This window comes from Abramis brama, assembly GCF_963993115.1.
Source record: "Abramis brama genome assembly, chromosome: 16".
In the NCBI taxonomy this organism is placed as follows: Eukaryota; Metazoa; Chordata; class Actinopteri; order Cypriniformes; family Leuciscidae; genus Abramis; species Abramis brama.
This window is the reverse complement of record NC_139978.1, coordinates 11,790,668-11,807,405: the sequence shown is the minus strand read 5'-3', so window position 1 is coordinate 11,807,405 and position 16,738 is coordinate 11,790,668. Positions and strand designations below refer to the sequence as shown.

The window sequence follows — 16,738 nt, the reverse complement described above, 5'->3', positions numbered from 1 at the left end:
AAGATTTCTCTCCTCCTCTTAGTCCAGCAGCGGGTGCTCTTCAGGATCAGCAGGAGATGGCTGATGACAATCAGATTCTGAACCCTCTCAGCCACTCTGCCCGTTGTATGCTGAACTGGTGGATGTTATGGATCGCGTTCGGGGAGAGATCGCTCACGGTAGGCTTGACGATAGGTTTCTCCCCGGCCATAAACCACCAGCTCAAGTGAGCCTTCCATTCCTTCCCGATCTTCATACTGAGATCGAGAGGGCATGGAAGAACCCATATTCTTTCCATATCCACCGACATCAGCGGGCTAGTTTCGCTGATGTTGAGAAGATGGGAGAACATAGGTATGTGTCAATGCCGCCCATCGACGAGACATTTGCGAACTATCTCGCGTCTGAGCGGGGCATCGACACTGAGAGCTCCAACCCTGCCATCCAAACCTTTAAAGAGGAACATCGCGTTTGAATGGCAGAGCATACACGGGTCAGGCCAGTGCTGCCCTACATACCATGGCGGTGTTGCAGACGTACCAGGCCGATCTGCAGGGGGATCTCAAACAGGGGGCAGGGATATCCCCTGAGGCGGTTGCTGAGCTGCGTCGCACCACGGATCTTGCTCTCCGGGCCACTAAGCAAACTGCTGCCACGATCGGCTGGTCGATGGCGGTGATGGTGGCCACGGAGAGACTGAGGCCGGGCCCATGATGAGCGGAATACGATATTCTGATGGCCCGCCTTGGCTTGGTTAGTGAGAGTGCCTCTTTCAGGCATGTAATGGTGGTAGACCCCAGGTTCATAGAAAACTGTGTGGTGAGTCTGCACTTCGCACGCTGCAGGTGTACAGACCATCGTTCCCTGTGTAGAGTTATGGGGTCATGTCACTGGTATAAGGTAAAGTATGGTATTATTAGGGCCCTGAAGTCCCCCTGTTACGTGGCTAGAACGATAGAGAGAAGTTATATGGGCTTCATGTGTGAGTATGTGATGGCCTTCCCTTTTTGTGTCACGGGGTGTGCCACCGCTCATTCTAGATGTAAACTATGTTAACAGCTAGGCTTCATCTCATTATGAGAGCATTTTGAGGCTGCCGCTCATTTCAACTGGAATGTTAGCAGAACGTCATTTAAAGTGGCAGAACGTCATTTAAAAAAAGAATGGAAACGTTGAATACTGCCGCTTGGTTTATTGTCTAAATACATCTGTTTTAGCCCTCAGGCTATTAGCCACCGCAGGGTGGAGTAGTTCGCTTCCTTTCTTAAATAATAATAAAAATAATTATTAGAGAGTATATCGATTTCTTTCTAGAGACAGAGCTTCAGATAGATCTTATGTCCGGCCCACGGGGCCGTCTGACATTTTCCTGAGTACATCGCTCCCTTGAGCTCTGTTTGGGTTTTTCATACAGGCTTAGCGGTTTTTGCAGCCTCTCATAGGATAAATCTTTCCCTTGAGGCTGTTGCTCCTCCGAGCCTCAGGTAGATCTATGCTTATAGGCTGGCCCTCACTAGGGATAGTGGAGGCGGTCTGCTGAAGCATTTCTGCCTCTGGCCTTTCACTATGTGAGTTTAGGCTGTTTTAGCATTCCTAGATGACAGGAACTAGGGGAACTAGTATGGTTCCCAACGGTGTTGTGTTCATAGCACAATAGACTTGCTATGAGCTAGTAGGCCCCTACCAGGCCTCCCTGAAAGCGAATCACCAGCAGTATGGGTAGTTGGCTGACAGCACTGGCGTGCCTCAGGCCGAGTAGGCCTCTCATGAGTTTTCGAGTGACGGGGTACACAGCCAGCAGATAGGGTGCTTGGCTGTTAAATTCACTGGCCAATCAGACAATTGGCTTCAGTGGGCCTCTCTGGAGGCGAGCCCCGATCATGATCAGGCAAATAAGATTTGCCACTGTATGGTTGGCCATTTAGGCCTCCCAGAAGGCAAACCCCCAACAGCGTGGGTAGTTTTTGCCAGCTAGTAAGACCACTATCAGGCAGTTTGCCTTATCAATTTACCATGAAGCAGTCGCCAACCTTACTGGTCCATGGCAGTCAGTTTCTTACCTAAGAAAACTTTCGGGCAGCCGGCCTTAACAGACCGCTCCGAGACTTTGCCCCAGGACTGGGCAGCTGGCCTTAGCAGGCCACTCTGGGACTGACATCCGGAATCGGGGTTCATAGCAACCAGTTTCTAGCTTGCTATCAGGTAGTAGGCCTCTCCAGGCCTCCCTGAAGGTGAGTTCCCACATATGGGCAACTGGACAGCTAGCCTGACTGGCTATCAGGTAGTAGGCCTCACCAGGCCTCCCTGAAGGAGAGTTCCCAGGTATGGGCTCTAGGTAGCCAGCCTACTGGTTATCAGGTAGTAGGCCTCAGCGATTCCCAGCGATACTGGGTTCTGGCAGCTAGTGGGCGCTGGCTATCAGTTCAGCTGGCCTTAGCAGGCAGCTTTTTAAGGCGAGCTTGCGCCCTAGCACGATTAAAATGTTCACTTTCTGCTACTGGTACCCTCTCTCGGAATATCTGTTTTAGCCTACAGCCTGGTTTGCCTACCAGGCAGGCCATGTGCTCCCCTCACTGAGGGTCATTATGAGTACTCGGCCACCTGAGTCTGGTCAGACGGTCGTAGGCCTCTTGTGAGGCCTCCCAGATAGATCAGTCCTTAGGCCTTTTCAGGCCTCCTCAGTGCTTTGAAACACAAGCGCTGGGTAGATCTGTGGATCGAGCAGAGAAACTCCCCTCGCTGGCAAAGGTTGTAAGCGCTATTCTGAGTCATGCTCTCCTGGATATCCCGTCCCTTAGATCCGGGCCGAGTGGTTCACTGTCAGCTTCGCAGTCCCTCGGGCTGGATGCCTTATCTAGAGGCAAGTGTCCAGAGGCTCTGTCTTCGGACAGACAGGAAGTTGGCCACACTGAAATGTCCAATGTAAGCTCAGGCCTTCCAGGTGGCATTTCGGGTGAGTATGTTCCCCTGAATAGTGATTGGCTGGCACTCCTTCGGGTTCCCTAGCCACATTCCCTAGAATGGACCCCTTCTAATTTGAAGCTGTGGTCCTAGGCCCTTGAGCAGACCCAGGTAGGCCTTTCATTAAACACATTTTATGGAGGTTTTCCTGTGAAACGTATAGCTTGGGCTATGACCATAGGGAATGCTGTCACTGACAGCCCAATATGGCCTGAGGGTGAGCGGTTCTGGCATTTCATTAGAATTTTGCTGGTTCTGACAGTTGTCACAGCCAATGGGCACGCACTCCCCTTAGAATGGCGGTGTGGGTATATCGTTCCCCAATGCGTCAATCTACGCAGTGCGAGTTCCCTTTCAAAAGGGAAAGTCTCAGGTTACAACTGTAACCTTTGTTCCCTGAGAACAGGGAACGAGACACTGCGGGGCAAGCCTGCCAAACAGTCCCTTCAGACGAAAGGTGATTGTCATGTTTGCAAGGCGCCCTTTTATACTTCCGGGTTGCACGTTAATGAAGTTAGCGGCTGTCGTCAGTCAATGTGATTGCCGTGATTTGATAGTGATTTCAGACATCTGTAACGCCTGTCCTCTCTCCCTGTTTTCAGGGAACAAAGGTTACAGTCGTAACCTGAGACATTACACTATTGACAATAGAAATGTTTTTTTTTTTTGTCGAAATGTCACTAATTTGACTGCACCTCTTCATAGGCAGCAAATAATGCTCTTTATGAGAGTTAGACAGCAGACTTGACTCAAAACAGATTCCAAAAGAGTTTGATGTTTGCATGTGGCTAAGGTGATAGCAACAACTGAATCAACAATTTTGGTTATTGAGTGGATTACAATGATGCAATCCTCAACTATTCTGGGACTACCTATGATGAGGATACATGCACTGCTTTGCTGTTTGGCCAAAATTAGACATCACAAAAGGCAGTATGATGTATTATTTTGATATTTCGAAACTGCCTTTGCTGAGCACACTTGTAATGCCCAAAATTACTGTCTAGGTCAGTGTTTCCCAACCACTGTGCTGCGACAGGTTGTTAGGTGTACCATGGAAAATGATCAAATTCCAAACAATACATAAAAATAAATGCTACAAATAAGAATATACTGTTGCTGTTGGGTGGAAACCTCGTATTTCTATATTTTTTATTTTATTTTATTTTATATTTATTATTGACCATATATAAAGCCACAATGCCAACTTTGACAACACAGTGTTTAAAAAATACGAGTTTTCCACCTGACAGGGACAACAGGTAAATTTGTTGTATTATTATCCTACAACAACATCATAGCTACCTATATGACCTTATTGTGTACCTACTTGACTTAAACTCAATTTTCACTTTAATTGTGACTACTACTTTTAATATTATATTCAGTTTTAATATGGCATTTAAAGTAATGCATTTTTATGCAATGTTGTTATATTTTAGTGCTTAGTGGTGTGTCGTGGGATTATTTACTTATCAAAATTGCCGTGGCAAAAAAAAGAAGAAAAAGAAAAAGGTTGCGAAACACTGATCTAATGTAGGCAGCTCGCTAGTTTTTTATACAGAGCAACTGAGGGAATATTCAGTACACACAGTGCAGGTCATCACTTTTTACAATACCCTTACCTCTCCAAAGCCTCCTTTCCCCAGAACTCTATACTGCCGAAATGTGTCTTTTGTGATAGACTGTCTGGAAACGAAACCACAAAATCTGATATTAAATCAGTGCAGACAGGAACCTGACATTTTAACATTCAGATCCATTAACAAAGCTAGGTGGAGCACAAGCTACATTACAAGTTATACACAACATTACAATTATAAAACAGTCAATAAGAAACACATTTTCCACCTCATCTATGAAAAAAAGCCTTCACAGAATTGCGTTTGCAGGAAAAAAAAATAAAAAATGGGAAGGAACACTTTTTGGTAACACTTTAATTTAGGGTCCAGTTCTTACTATTAATTAGTTGCTTATTAGCATGCATATTAATAGGATATTGGACGTTTATTAGTTCTTATAAAGCACATATTAATGCCTTGTTCTGCATGACCACATTCTACATCCTTAATCCTACCCAATACCTTAACTTCACTAGTACCTAACTATTAATAAGCAGGAATTAGGAGTTTATTGAGGCAAAAATCATAATTAATAGTTAATTAATAGAGAGAATTGGACCCTAATCTAAAGTGTGACCAATTGTTCATAACTTTTTTTAAGGGCCACTTAAATGTAAAGTTGTTCAAAACAGTTTATACCTAGCATAGGCTTGGACACTGCAAAGTAACTTGAACGTTTCATGACCCAAAACATGACTGTTTGCTTTCATGTGTTGAGCTGTTAACAATTACACTAACAAATAATTTAAACGGATTAGTGTCTGTACTGCCATAACAGCTGAATATGATTTAGCCAAATGAAACAAAAGCAGGATGTCTAGTTTAAGCAGGGCAAAGAACTTACTCCAGCAAACTAAAAGAATGAAATACACAACTTTTAAGTAGATTAAAAAGGTAAAAGACAGAGGAAAGGGAGATAAAGCGTGTAACCAACCTTTCCAGCATTTTCCATTGGAGGAAGCGGTCGAAGTACATGCTGTTCTGATAGTCAGAGAATGGAGCACCACTTAAGTAGTCATGAAGAGTTCTGTGAGATTTAAAACAGCATGGAGACTGTTATAAGCAGCACTGTTAGTGCAGTTGACTTACTTTAGCTGAACAATGACACTATTTTCTTTTTGCATCATTGAATCATTTTCCTGTTTTCACTGTAAAACTGCTTAGAAACAATCTGTATTGTATAAAGTGCTATATAAATAGAGGTGAGGTGACTTGACTTGACTTGTACATAAGACAAAATATGCAACGGTTCCAGAAGTATAATGTTTGCTTCTTTAGGGACAAAAATGCGTTAAATGATTAATATCCCAGAAAAAACTTAATTCTGCATACTGTCTTTTCTATATAGTATTCAATATTAGGTTTACGTTTAAAATAGTACAGTATGTGAAAGGTGCCCAGATTGCATACAATGTTCAGAGGATTTTTTGAAGTATTTTGGACTAATTTTGCCCTAAATGATTGTTGCAGCCTGTTCCAATTATGGCAATGCTTACTACATACTATACATTTCTTACTCAAAATCATACTGACCCCAAACTTTTTAACTGTAGGGTATTAGTTAAAAAGTTTGGGATCAGTATGATTTTGAGTTTTACTAAGCAAGAACATTGAATCAAAAGTTACAGTAAAGACTTTTACAATGCTACAAAAGGTTTCCATTTCAACTAAATGCTGTTCTTTTGAGCTTTCTATTCATCAAAGAATCCTGAAAAAAAAATGCATCATGGTTTCCACAAAAATATTAAGCAGTACGACTGTTCCCTTTCAAGGGAACTCGCGTTGCGTCGAGAATGACGCTATGGGGAACGCTTTGCGTGATGACGTGAAAGCCGGCCTGAAACAGAAAACGAAAGCTTTGAGTCTTCAGTCGCGCTCTGTGTTGAAATCTGTCCACGTTATTTGGTGTTGTCTGTCTATATTGTTCTATATATATATATTCAGAATTATGGCGAGTAAGCAGCAGCAGTTTAGAGTGTGTGTTCATCCCTGCCCGCGTTATTTAATGGGAGGTGATACTCACACTCTTTGTGTTGTTTGTTTGGGTGAAGAGCATGCCCAGTCAGCACTCGAGGGTGGTGACTGTGTGCATTGCGACGCGCTCCCTATGCGTACGCTCAGATCCCGCCTGGTTTTATTTAACCAGGATCGCGTTCCCCAGGGCTCGGGTCCCGCCGCTGCCGAGGCACGGCGTCGATCTCAGACCTGGGGTTCGCAAATGGATCTATCAGTGGATGTTGAGACGGGCTCTGCCTTATCTCAGCCTCTTACTGATAGATCCAGTGCCTCTCATCAGGGTGTGGAAGCACGCGTTGCGGTTTCTTCCCCCCCGATAGAGGCACCAATACTGCAACTGTCCAGCTCTGAGGAGTTGGACGTTGTTAGTGTTGAAGCTGAGTCTGAGGATTCGCCACCTCAGTCTCATGCGTTTGAGGAATTGCTCGATGTTGTAACTAGAGCTGTCGAGAGACTTTCCATTGAGTGGCCAGAGGATAGGCAGGACGTTCGTTCGAAAAGTAAGCTCGACGAACGCTTCCTGCCATCTCGTGCACAGCCTCAGCGCAGAAGCCTTCCGTTTTTCCCCGATCTCCACACCGAGGTGTCGAGATCGTGGGGGAAACCTATGTCATACAGAGTATACACACCACAGACATCACACTACTCTTCCATTTATAAATATAAAGAGTATGGTTATGGGGAGATGCCGAAGGTGGAGGAGACGCTTGCGAGCTATCACTCTCCAGCAACGGCATCTTCCCTGAAGGCTCCTACACTTCCCTCTAAGCCAGTTAAATTTACATCCGCCCTGGTTCATAAATCGTATGCAGCCGCTGGTCAAGCTGCAGTGTGTCTGCATACGATGTCCCTTATGCAGGCATATCAGGCTGAATTATTGGGTGATTTAGAGGAGGGCGGGGGAATTGGTCCTGACACGGTAGCCGAACTGCGCAGAGCCACAGACCTGTCTCTCAGGGCCACCAAGGAGACCGCTAAATCAATCGGGCGGTCTATGGCAGCCCTGGTGGCCACTGAGAGGCATCTGTGGCTCAATCTAAGCGACATAAAGGATAAAGAAAAACATGTTCTCTTAGATGCTCCGGTTTCCACTGTTGGGATATTTGGTGATGCTGTTAACAGTGCTGTAGCTAAATCACAAGAAGCTTCAAAACAGGCAGCTGCACTTCAGAAACTTCTCCCCCGCCGTTCTTTCTTCGAGGCTGCTGAGCGGGAGCAGCCTCACTCCTCTAAAAAGAGCGCTGAATATCGTGCCACTCAAAAACAGAGTGTGTCCTCCCGTGCTCCCCCACAAAAATCTCGGGGACACGGAGGGCGCTCTCAAACCCAGCAGTCTTCGAGGGGTAAAACGGATCTGCGGACCGTTATTACCGCCAAGAAGGCTGCTGGGAAAAAGTCCTGATGTCCGAGGGCTCAGGACGAATGAGGGTAGTCCCCCCCGAAGCAGAGCGGTTAACACCTCTTTTTACGGTGCCCGTCTCTCTTCGGTGCCCTCAGGGGACCGTTCTGCCAACCCTGCCGCCTCCGGTGTTACAGGGCGCAGCGGTCTCCGGCGAGCACATATCTCAAGGACCACCCGGAAACGTAGTGGCCTCGGGATGCCCGCCCCCTCTGAGGAGGATGTTAGAGCAGTCTGTTCAGTCGTTCCCTGCCGGTGCGCCGTTACAGGGCGACGAACCGACTACCGACTACTTTATGGGGGTCCAGCCCACACTGGTGGGCCCCGAGCAGGTTCTGGTTATGGAACAGGAAGTAAACACTCTGTTAGAGAAAGGGGCCATAGAATATGTACCTCCCTCCAGCAGGGAAACCGGGTTTTACAGCCGGTACTTCATAGTTCCAAAGAAGGACGGGGGATTGCGTCCCATTTTAGATCTTCGAGTGCTGAACGAGTCAGTCATGCAGCTCAAGTTCAAAATGTTAACATTGAGACAGATCGTGCCACAGATCAGGTCCGAGGACTGGTTTGTCACGATAGATCTCAAGGACGCATATTTCCACATTTCCATCCGTCCATGTCACTGGAAGTTCCTGAGGTTTGCTTTCACGGGCAAAGCATACCAATATCGTGTTCTTCCATTCGGCCTAGCTTTATCACCGCGCACTTTCACGAAATGCGTGGATGCAGCTCTGGCGCCTCTGCGCCTCCAGGGCATTCGCATAATGAACTACATCGACGACTGGTTGATTTTAGCTCAGTCGCATCAGTTGGCGGTTCGACATCAAGATGTCGTTCTCGCCCATATGAAAGAGTTGGGGTTACGGTTGAACGCCAAGAAGAGTGTGCTTTCTCCACTACAGAGGACCACTTTCTTAGGCGTGGTTTGGGATTCTGTGTCGATGCAGGCGCGCCTGTCACCGCCACGTATAGAGTCCATCCTTGCAGCTGTGAAAAGTGTAAAGCTAGGCCAGCTACTCACTGTCAAACAGTTCCAGAGACTGTTGGGTCTCATGGCAGCAGCTTCCAACGTGATACCTTTTGGACTACTGCACATGAGGCCCCTGCAGTGGTGGCTCAGGACCAGGGGGTTTTCCCCGAGGGGCAACCCATTTCGCACGATCAAGGTCACGCGGCGATGCCTACGTGCCTTGGTTATGTGGAAGAAACCTTGGTTCCTGTCCCAGGGCCCAGTGTTGGGAGCTCCTTGTCGTCGCAAACTGCTAACGACGGATGCTTCCCTCACGGGTTGGGGAGCGATCCTAGAGGGTCGCTCATCTCAAGGTCTGTGGGAAGACCATCATCGTTCCTGGCATATCAATCGCCTAGAGATGTTAGCTGTCTTCCGGGCTCTGAGGAGCTTTATCACAGATCTCAGGGGACACCATGTGTTAGTGCATACGGACAACACGTCGGTAGTCGCCTATATCAACCACCAAGGGGGTTTGCGCTCGAGCCCATTATCCAATCTGGCACGCCATATCCTCTTGTGGTCCCAGGGGAAGTTGCTGTCACTCAGGGCAGCCTACATCCCCGGGGTCCAGAATATAGGAGCAGACGCTCTGTCGAGACAGGGGCCGAGGCCCGGGGAATGGAGGCTCCACCCCGAGGTGGTGGAGCTGATATGGAGGGAGTTTGGCCAAGCTCAAGTGGATCTGTTTGCGTCTCGAGAGACGTCTCACTGTCCACTTTGGTTCTCCCTCACGCATCCAGCTCCGCTGGGACTGGATGCTATGGTGCAGACGTGGCCGAGGCTACGTCTGTACGCTTTTCCCCCAGTTGCTCTGCTCCCGGGAGTTCTGGAGAGAGTTCGCAGGGACCGGGTTTGCCTGCTTCTTATAGCCCCGCGCTGGCCGGGCAGAGTATGGTTTCCCGATCTTGTGTCTCTCCTCGATGGGCCTCCTCTGGAGCTACCCGTCAGGAGGGACCTTCTGTCCCAGGCGGAGGGCTCGATATTTCACCCTCGGCCAGAACTGTGGAACCTGTGGGCTTGGCCTCTGAGGGGGCCCAGCTCATAGAGTCAGGTCTCTCAACTGAGGTTGTTGAGACCATTCTACAGTCCAGAGCTCCCTCCACGAGGAAACTTTATGCCCTGAAGTGGAGAGTATTCACTTCTTGGTGTAGTGACCGTCGGTTGGATCCAGTCAACTGCCCAATTGGTACAGTTCTGGAGTTCCTGCAGGACCGGTTCACTGCAGGTCTGACCCCGTCCACTTTAAAGGTTTATGTGGCGGCTATAGGTGCTTACCACATTCCTTTGGGTGGAATGTCTGTGGGGAAAGACCCCTTGGTATCTCGTTTCCTTCGTGGCACTTGGAGGCTGAGGCCTGCAGTTCGCTCTAGGGTGCCACCATGGGATTTGTCCGTTGCGCTGCAAGGCCTTTCCCTGGCCCCCTTTGAGCCCATTGAGGAGGTTCCTGAGAAGTTTTTAACTCTGAAAGCTCTTTTCCTTCTCGCTATTTCTTCTCTCAAGAGAATAGGGGATCTGCAAGCATTGTCGGTTGCTCCGTCATGCTTAAGAGTTTGCACCGGGTATGGTTAAAGCTTTTCTTCATCCGAGACCGGGTTATATCCCCAAGGTCCCCACTAATGTGGCCAGACCTATTGTTCTGCAGGCCTTTTGTCCTCCTCCCTTTCAGAATGCGGACCAGGAGGCTAATAATTTGCTTTGCCCAGTTCGGGCGTTAGACGCTTATGTCCACAGAGCTGCCCTGTGGCGTAAAAGTGATCAGTTGTTTGTATGCTTTGGGTCCCCCAACAAGGGAGGCCCAGTGTCTAAGCAAAGAATGAGCAAGTGGGTGGTTGAGGCTATCTCACTTGCTTATGAGGCGGCTGGGCAGCCTTCTCCTTTGGCTGTCCGGTCGCACTCTACTAGGAGTATGGCGGCCTCTAAGGCCCTTATATCAGGAGTGTCCTTACAGGACGTCTGTGATGCGGCAGGTTGGTCCTCACCGCACACCTTCGTCAGGTTCTATTCTTTGGATCTAGACTCTGCTCCAGGGTCTCATGTTTTGTCTTCCTAGTGCTGCTCTCCAGATTTCACACAGGACAGACATTTGTAGCTATGGAGGCGTTGGTATAGACGTTCCCCATAGCGTCATTCTCGACGCAACGCGAGTTCCCTTGAAAGGGAACGCCTCGGTTACGACTGTAACCTCGGTTCCCTGAAGAGGGAACGAGCGTTGCGTCGCCCTGCCATATCTCCTTCATGCCTGTCAGCACGACTTCAGACTATACGAAGCTTTCGTTTTCTGTTTCAGGCCGGCTTTTATAGCTTCCTGGTACGTGACGTCACCCGCCTCTGACGTTCCGCCACACCATTGGACTGATTTTACATGTGCTTCAAGACGTCATCACGCAAAGCGTTCCCCATAGCGTCATTCTCGACGCAACGCTCGTTCCCTCTTCAGGGAACCGAGGTTACAGTTGTAACCGAGGCGTTTTCAACATTGATAATAATAAGAAATGTTTCTGAATGGTGATTTCTGATTTTGACACTGAAGACTGGAGTAAATATACAGCTTTACCATCTCAGGAATTAATTACATTTTAAAACGTATTAAAGTAGAAAACATTTATTTTCAATTGTAATAGTATTTCATAATATTATTGTTTTATTGTCGATCAAATAAATGCAGCCTTGGTTAGAATTAGAAATGTCTGAAAGGTAGTGTACTTCCCATCACTGGTGGAGAACATATCTTTAGCACATAGTGCAAGTATACAAACTAATATTAAACCATAGTAAAATCTTTACTTAAAAAATAAAAAAAGTATTTATTTATATAATAGTTAATCAAAATAAATAACACTTTAATACAAATTTAAAAACACCACAATAAATGTGTAACAAGAACGGTTTGTTAAAGTATTTGAGTTTGCTTAGTTTAAGAGCAACAGAAGTCCAGGTGTTTACAAGCGTATTTGCATTTGTCTTACTGGCGACAGTCACTGAAGATCTCCTTGCAGGGGCTCAGTTCTAGATTTTCTCTGCAACTTTCAGCAAGACCTTCAGCAACATCCACACACTCAGAGGACTGTCAGAGAAACAACATGCTCTGATTACTGATGCCCACTGGGACATTCAATATCCAAAATTAACACACACACACACACACACACAGTAAAGTTAAACCAAATCACACCTGCTTGGTGAGAAACTTCTTTATGATCTCATCTCCTCGACTCTTCCTCTTTTCATCTGGTGCCACCTCGTAGTCCTCCTAAATGACCAGATACAAACAAATTACTACAAGTTTTAACTGAACATTGAGACAAACAAAGCATAACATAATCCAAAATATAAATGACACCTTATGACACAATGCACTTAATTTAGAAATGTATGAAATAGTAACCAGCCTCAGAACCCAGTCTGATTTATATTGCACATAAAAATGTCAAATTGCAGTTTCTGGGAGTTAGGGAGAACAGGTTTTTAAATCAGTCGTCCACTGAGAAACAAAATTTGGTTTACAAGTTCCCAGCCCTTCCTGAGTTCCCATGGTTCATACCATGCAAGGGATAGGTCACCCAAAAAAGAAAATTCTGTCATCATTTACTCACCCTCAAGTTGTTCCTTTATGAATTTACTTCGTCTGCTGAACACAAAAGATGATATTTTGAATAATGTCAGTAACCATACAGTTAATGGGCCCCACTGACTTCCATAGTGTGGAAACAAAAATACTATGGAAGTCAATGGAGCCCATCAACTGTGGTTACCGACATTCTTCAAAATATCTTCTTTTCTGCTTCACAGAATAAAGAAAGTCAAACAGGTTTGAAACGGCTAGTAAATGATGAGAATAAATGTAATTGGCAATCAGTTGTTCTTGTTGACTAAAGCTAAAAAAAAAAAAACTATTAGGCTACAATTGGTTTCAAAATGAAGCAACAGTAAAATACATTTTAGATGAAATACTTCAACTTATTTTCATTTTGGTTAGTTGCCACCAAGACAACTTTTCTCATTTCATAAGTACTAAAATTCCTAAACCTAAAACTGAATTAAAACTGAAACTGTAGCAACCCGATTTTTCAGGGGTATTCAATACAAAATGCTGTGCCATTATTTCTTTTCACACCACTCTATTATTTTTGTATAATCTATTTCAGAACACAAAGCATGTAAAAACAACTGTGGTAAGTCAAATTATAATGCCGGCGAAACAATCTCTTCCTGTCTAAGGAGGTTTTTATGGTCATTATTAGCTGCAACATGGACCAGACTTTATGTATTAGTCAAAGATCTAGTCACATGAGACTAATGTGGATCAGACTTTGTGACGATACTCACAAATCTTGAGCCTAATGAAACAGAGACAGACAGAGAGTATTAGGTGAACTCATATCACTTGTTCAACACTGGAAAAAAGAAACTACATCCAGTGACTTCACCATTACTGATGGTATCCATTTCTATATGCTGAATGAGGAAGAGGCATCATGTAATTGAGTCTGCAAGTGATTACACAATGAATGAGCTCCACAGTCTGGCACGTCCTTTCCCTAAGGGCCGTAGATGTGCCTGTGTGTGTGTGTGTGTGTGTGTGTGTGTGTGTGTGTGTTAGGGGGGTAATACTTGATGACACCCTAATCAACACTCTCTCCAGCCCTCGTGCTCTGTGGATCCCATTACGCAAGACTCTCCATGACCACCTGCCCCCCTCTCGGTTCCATCCCGTATGATGTAAACACATACACACAAGATCTCGCACCCACAACGAAGCATATGTACCCACAAATAGGTTTTCACACAAATCACGTGTCTGCACCCGCGTCACGGCCCGGCTGTAGAGTACGAAAAGCACATACACATATGCTTCGCGACCGCACACACATGCTTCATGAAGCCCACCATGTGTGACTTCAGGTTGCTTGGTAACCAGCCAGTCAACACGGCAGGATTCCATAAGGTCCTGGAGCGCCACAGCACGGCCCAGCAGCGTCACTAAATACATTGAACGTCATTACATAGTGGGGGATGTGTGTGTGTGTATGTGTGTGTGTGTGTGCATACTGTGCCTCGACACATACAGAATGATTTCCATTCCCCTTAGCACATTTGGCAACTCATCCATTGGAAGATTGCCGTGAGTAGTGGAGGAAAAGAATGTTACATGGAATGTTCAGAGTTCAATAAAAGTCAAGTTCTTTTGAAATAATTTCAACTAGTCCCTAAGTTAAAGGGAGAGTTCACCCATAAATTAAAGATCTGTCATACTCATTGTGGAACTCATTGTCATCAACCAAGCAAGTTTGAGCTTCCATTGACCATATTTGATGAGCTCCATATGTATGTGCATTGATCAATGTTTATTTAAGAATAAAAGACTAAATTAAATCTGTTCATCATATAAAGAGATCATGTCTTCAAATCTAGATCAAACTGCTTAATTCATATAGATCACATTTATGATGTCTTTATGACTTTTTGAAGTGTAAATGTTTTGGTGGAACGGACTTACAATAGAGAGACAGAAATCTTTTGTGTTTCAAGGATAAACTAAAGTCTTAAAGTCCCCCTGTAGTCAATAATTTTTCCCTTAAAACTCATCTTTGATCACCAAAATTACATATTTAAAAGTTTTTTCCTTGAAAAAAATTATTCATGCCTTAAAATAGCTTGAACTCTACATCCTTGCCTCATTTAGTATACGCGTTTCTATGAATATGCAAATTAAACCCGTCTCCACTCACTCACGCCAGCTCAGAGATCCACTTGTTGACGATCACACGTTGACCTGATTGGTTACAAGGTAGTTTGTGACGTCAGAAACACCAGCGATTTCAAACCGCGTTTTTGAGACTGTCTTTGGTTCACTGCAGTTTTAAGCACAATCACTCATCTCTCCGACAGCGAGTTGACACACAATCACATATATTGTTTGTGTTACAGGGCTTGAATTCCGCTGTGGGATTGTGCGTATTGCGCATAATTTTACTCATTCCTGCAGAATTTGTGCTCACACCCAAAGTGGTCGCCACCTCTCAGTACAAAATTGAGTTATTTTTCGCTGCTTATTGCACTTAAACAGTCAAATACACACAAAATAATGTCAAAATGCAAGTCTTGGTAAGTATTCACGTAAACACAGTAAGTTGAGAACGTAAACAGTTGAGAAAGAAAATGTAAGTGTAACAGTATAATGGATCCGTGCGTCAGGTCTTAAAGTGACAGCAGCCTAATATACCTGCTGCGAAATGATGAGATAATATTAAAAATATCTATATGGCAGTTTTCCCCCATGGTATCGATGACAAAGTGAAAGTGGCCAGTGAAAATGCTGAGTGGCAAGTAACTTTGGAAAACCACTAGCCACAGCGGCTGGGGAGCAAAAAAGTTAATGTCAAGCCCTGCTAGTGGCTATACTTGTAAAACAATGTTTATTGTCATGTTTATTCCCTGGCTCCATGTACTTCCATTGTAAGCAGTTTACTGGAACAGTAATTTTTGCTGGGTACGTGCCAATGTTATTTTTTCCAGTTATCCTACCACAGATGCTGTTGATTGAAGTTAATCTGTACCGAACCCAGAAAACATATTTTTATACTGACATGTTTTTATATTTTATACTGCTGTAGATGACAGTGACATTAGGGAAGGGGACACTGCTTTATTTCAACTTTCTCTGCCATCTTTTAAATGGGAAATGATGGAATTTGAAGGGGAATTTGCTATGCCTGCATGTTAAAGGTCACCGCATGGAAAAAAGCAGCAAATACAAACACTCGAGATCTCACACACACACATGTTGGGTTTCCATGTTTTATGGGGACTTTCCATGGACAATGATTTTTATACTGTACAAACTGTATATTCTATCCCCTAACAGAGAGAGAGAGAGAGAGAGAGAGAGAGAGAGAGAGAGAGAGAGAGAGAGAGAGAGAGAGAGAGAGAGAGAGAGAGAGAGAGAGAGAGAGAGATCCAATCATAATAGTGGTTTGAGAACAGACCTACGTCAGCGGCTCTGAATGGTACAGTAGAGCTACCAGGCTAAAACAAATGGCGGGCTGGGCCAATCTGATGTGTGAGATAACATCTGACTATTCCGCCTCCACCGAGATGGAAAAACAAAACCCGGACCAAGAAGGTCAGCTGCATACACATTTCATTTGTCTTTGTGTACACTCAGACCTAAATAATGTGTGAGGAGGTTTCTCACAATAAAGTTCTTGCGCTTCTTTCCTTCTGTCACACACACAGAGATCTCACACAGACAGTGCCGTCTAACTCGCCACAACAATTGAGATCCCGCTACTTTCTGACGTCAGAGCAGGCCTCAAAACCCCCCCCGGGCTCTTTCCTTATGGTGGCTCACACAAATACGCACATGCACATTTGCTGCCGGCAGAACATATGCGGACATACATCAAACACATTCAAGTATTTTCAGTTCAATGCATATCTGTGTTTACATTCAATTCGTTATTCAAAGCTGAATCCAGAACTCATTTTGATGCATGCCAGCTCATAAAGGGCACTTTTTCTTCTTCTTCTTGACTTTAGAATACAGTTTAATTGGGTGAATCTCACAAAGCCAAGAGTATGCAGAGTATTTCACCCTATAAATCAAAACACATACTAAAAATACAATGACAATAAACTTTTTAGGAGCATTAGGATTTATTTTTATCTGCATTATTTTCATGAGAATTAGTTGAATTTGACCCTGATTCTCCTTACCATAATGTGTCTGGGTGCTTTATTTTTGAGTTT

General features: G+C 45.0%; 1 protein-coding gene across 3 annotated transcripts in view; it reads right to left on the bottom strand.

Annotated features, from left to right (window-relative positions):
* The window catches only part of grk5l (G protein-coupled receptor kinase 5 like), a 64,805-nt gene that overhangs the window by 11,974 nt on the left and 36,093 nt on the right, over nucleotides 1–16,738 (bottom strand). For all 3 annotated transcript variants that reach the window (XM_084087433.1, XM_084087432.1, XM_084087434.1), the window contains exons 4-7: nucleotides 12,162–12,239; nucleotides 11,956–12,053; nucleotides 5,497–5,589; nucleotides 4,566–4,629 (exon numbers count right to left, since the gene is read on the bottom strand). In XM_084087433.1, the coding sequence (XP_083943559.1) occupies nucleotides 4,566–4,629; nucleotides 5,497–5,589; nucleotides 11,956–12,053; nucleotides 12,162–12,239 (333 nt within the window). The remainder of the gene's footprint in view (nucleotides 1–4,565; nucleotides 4,630–5,496; nucleotides 5,590–11,955; nucleotides 12,054–12,161; nucleotides 12,240–16,738) is intronic.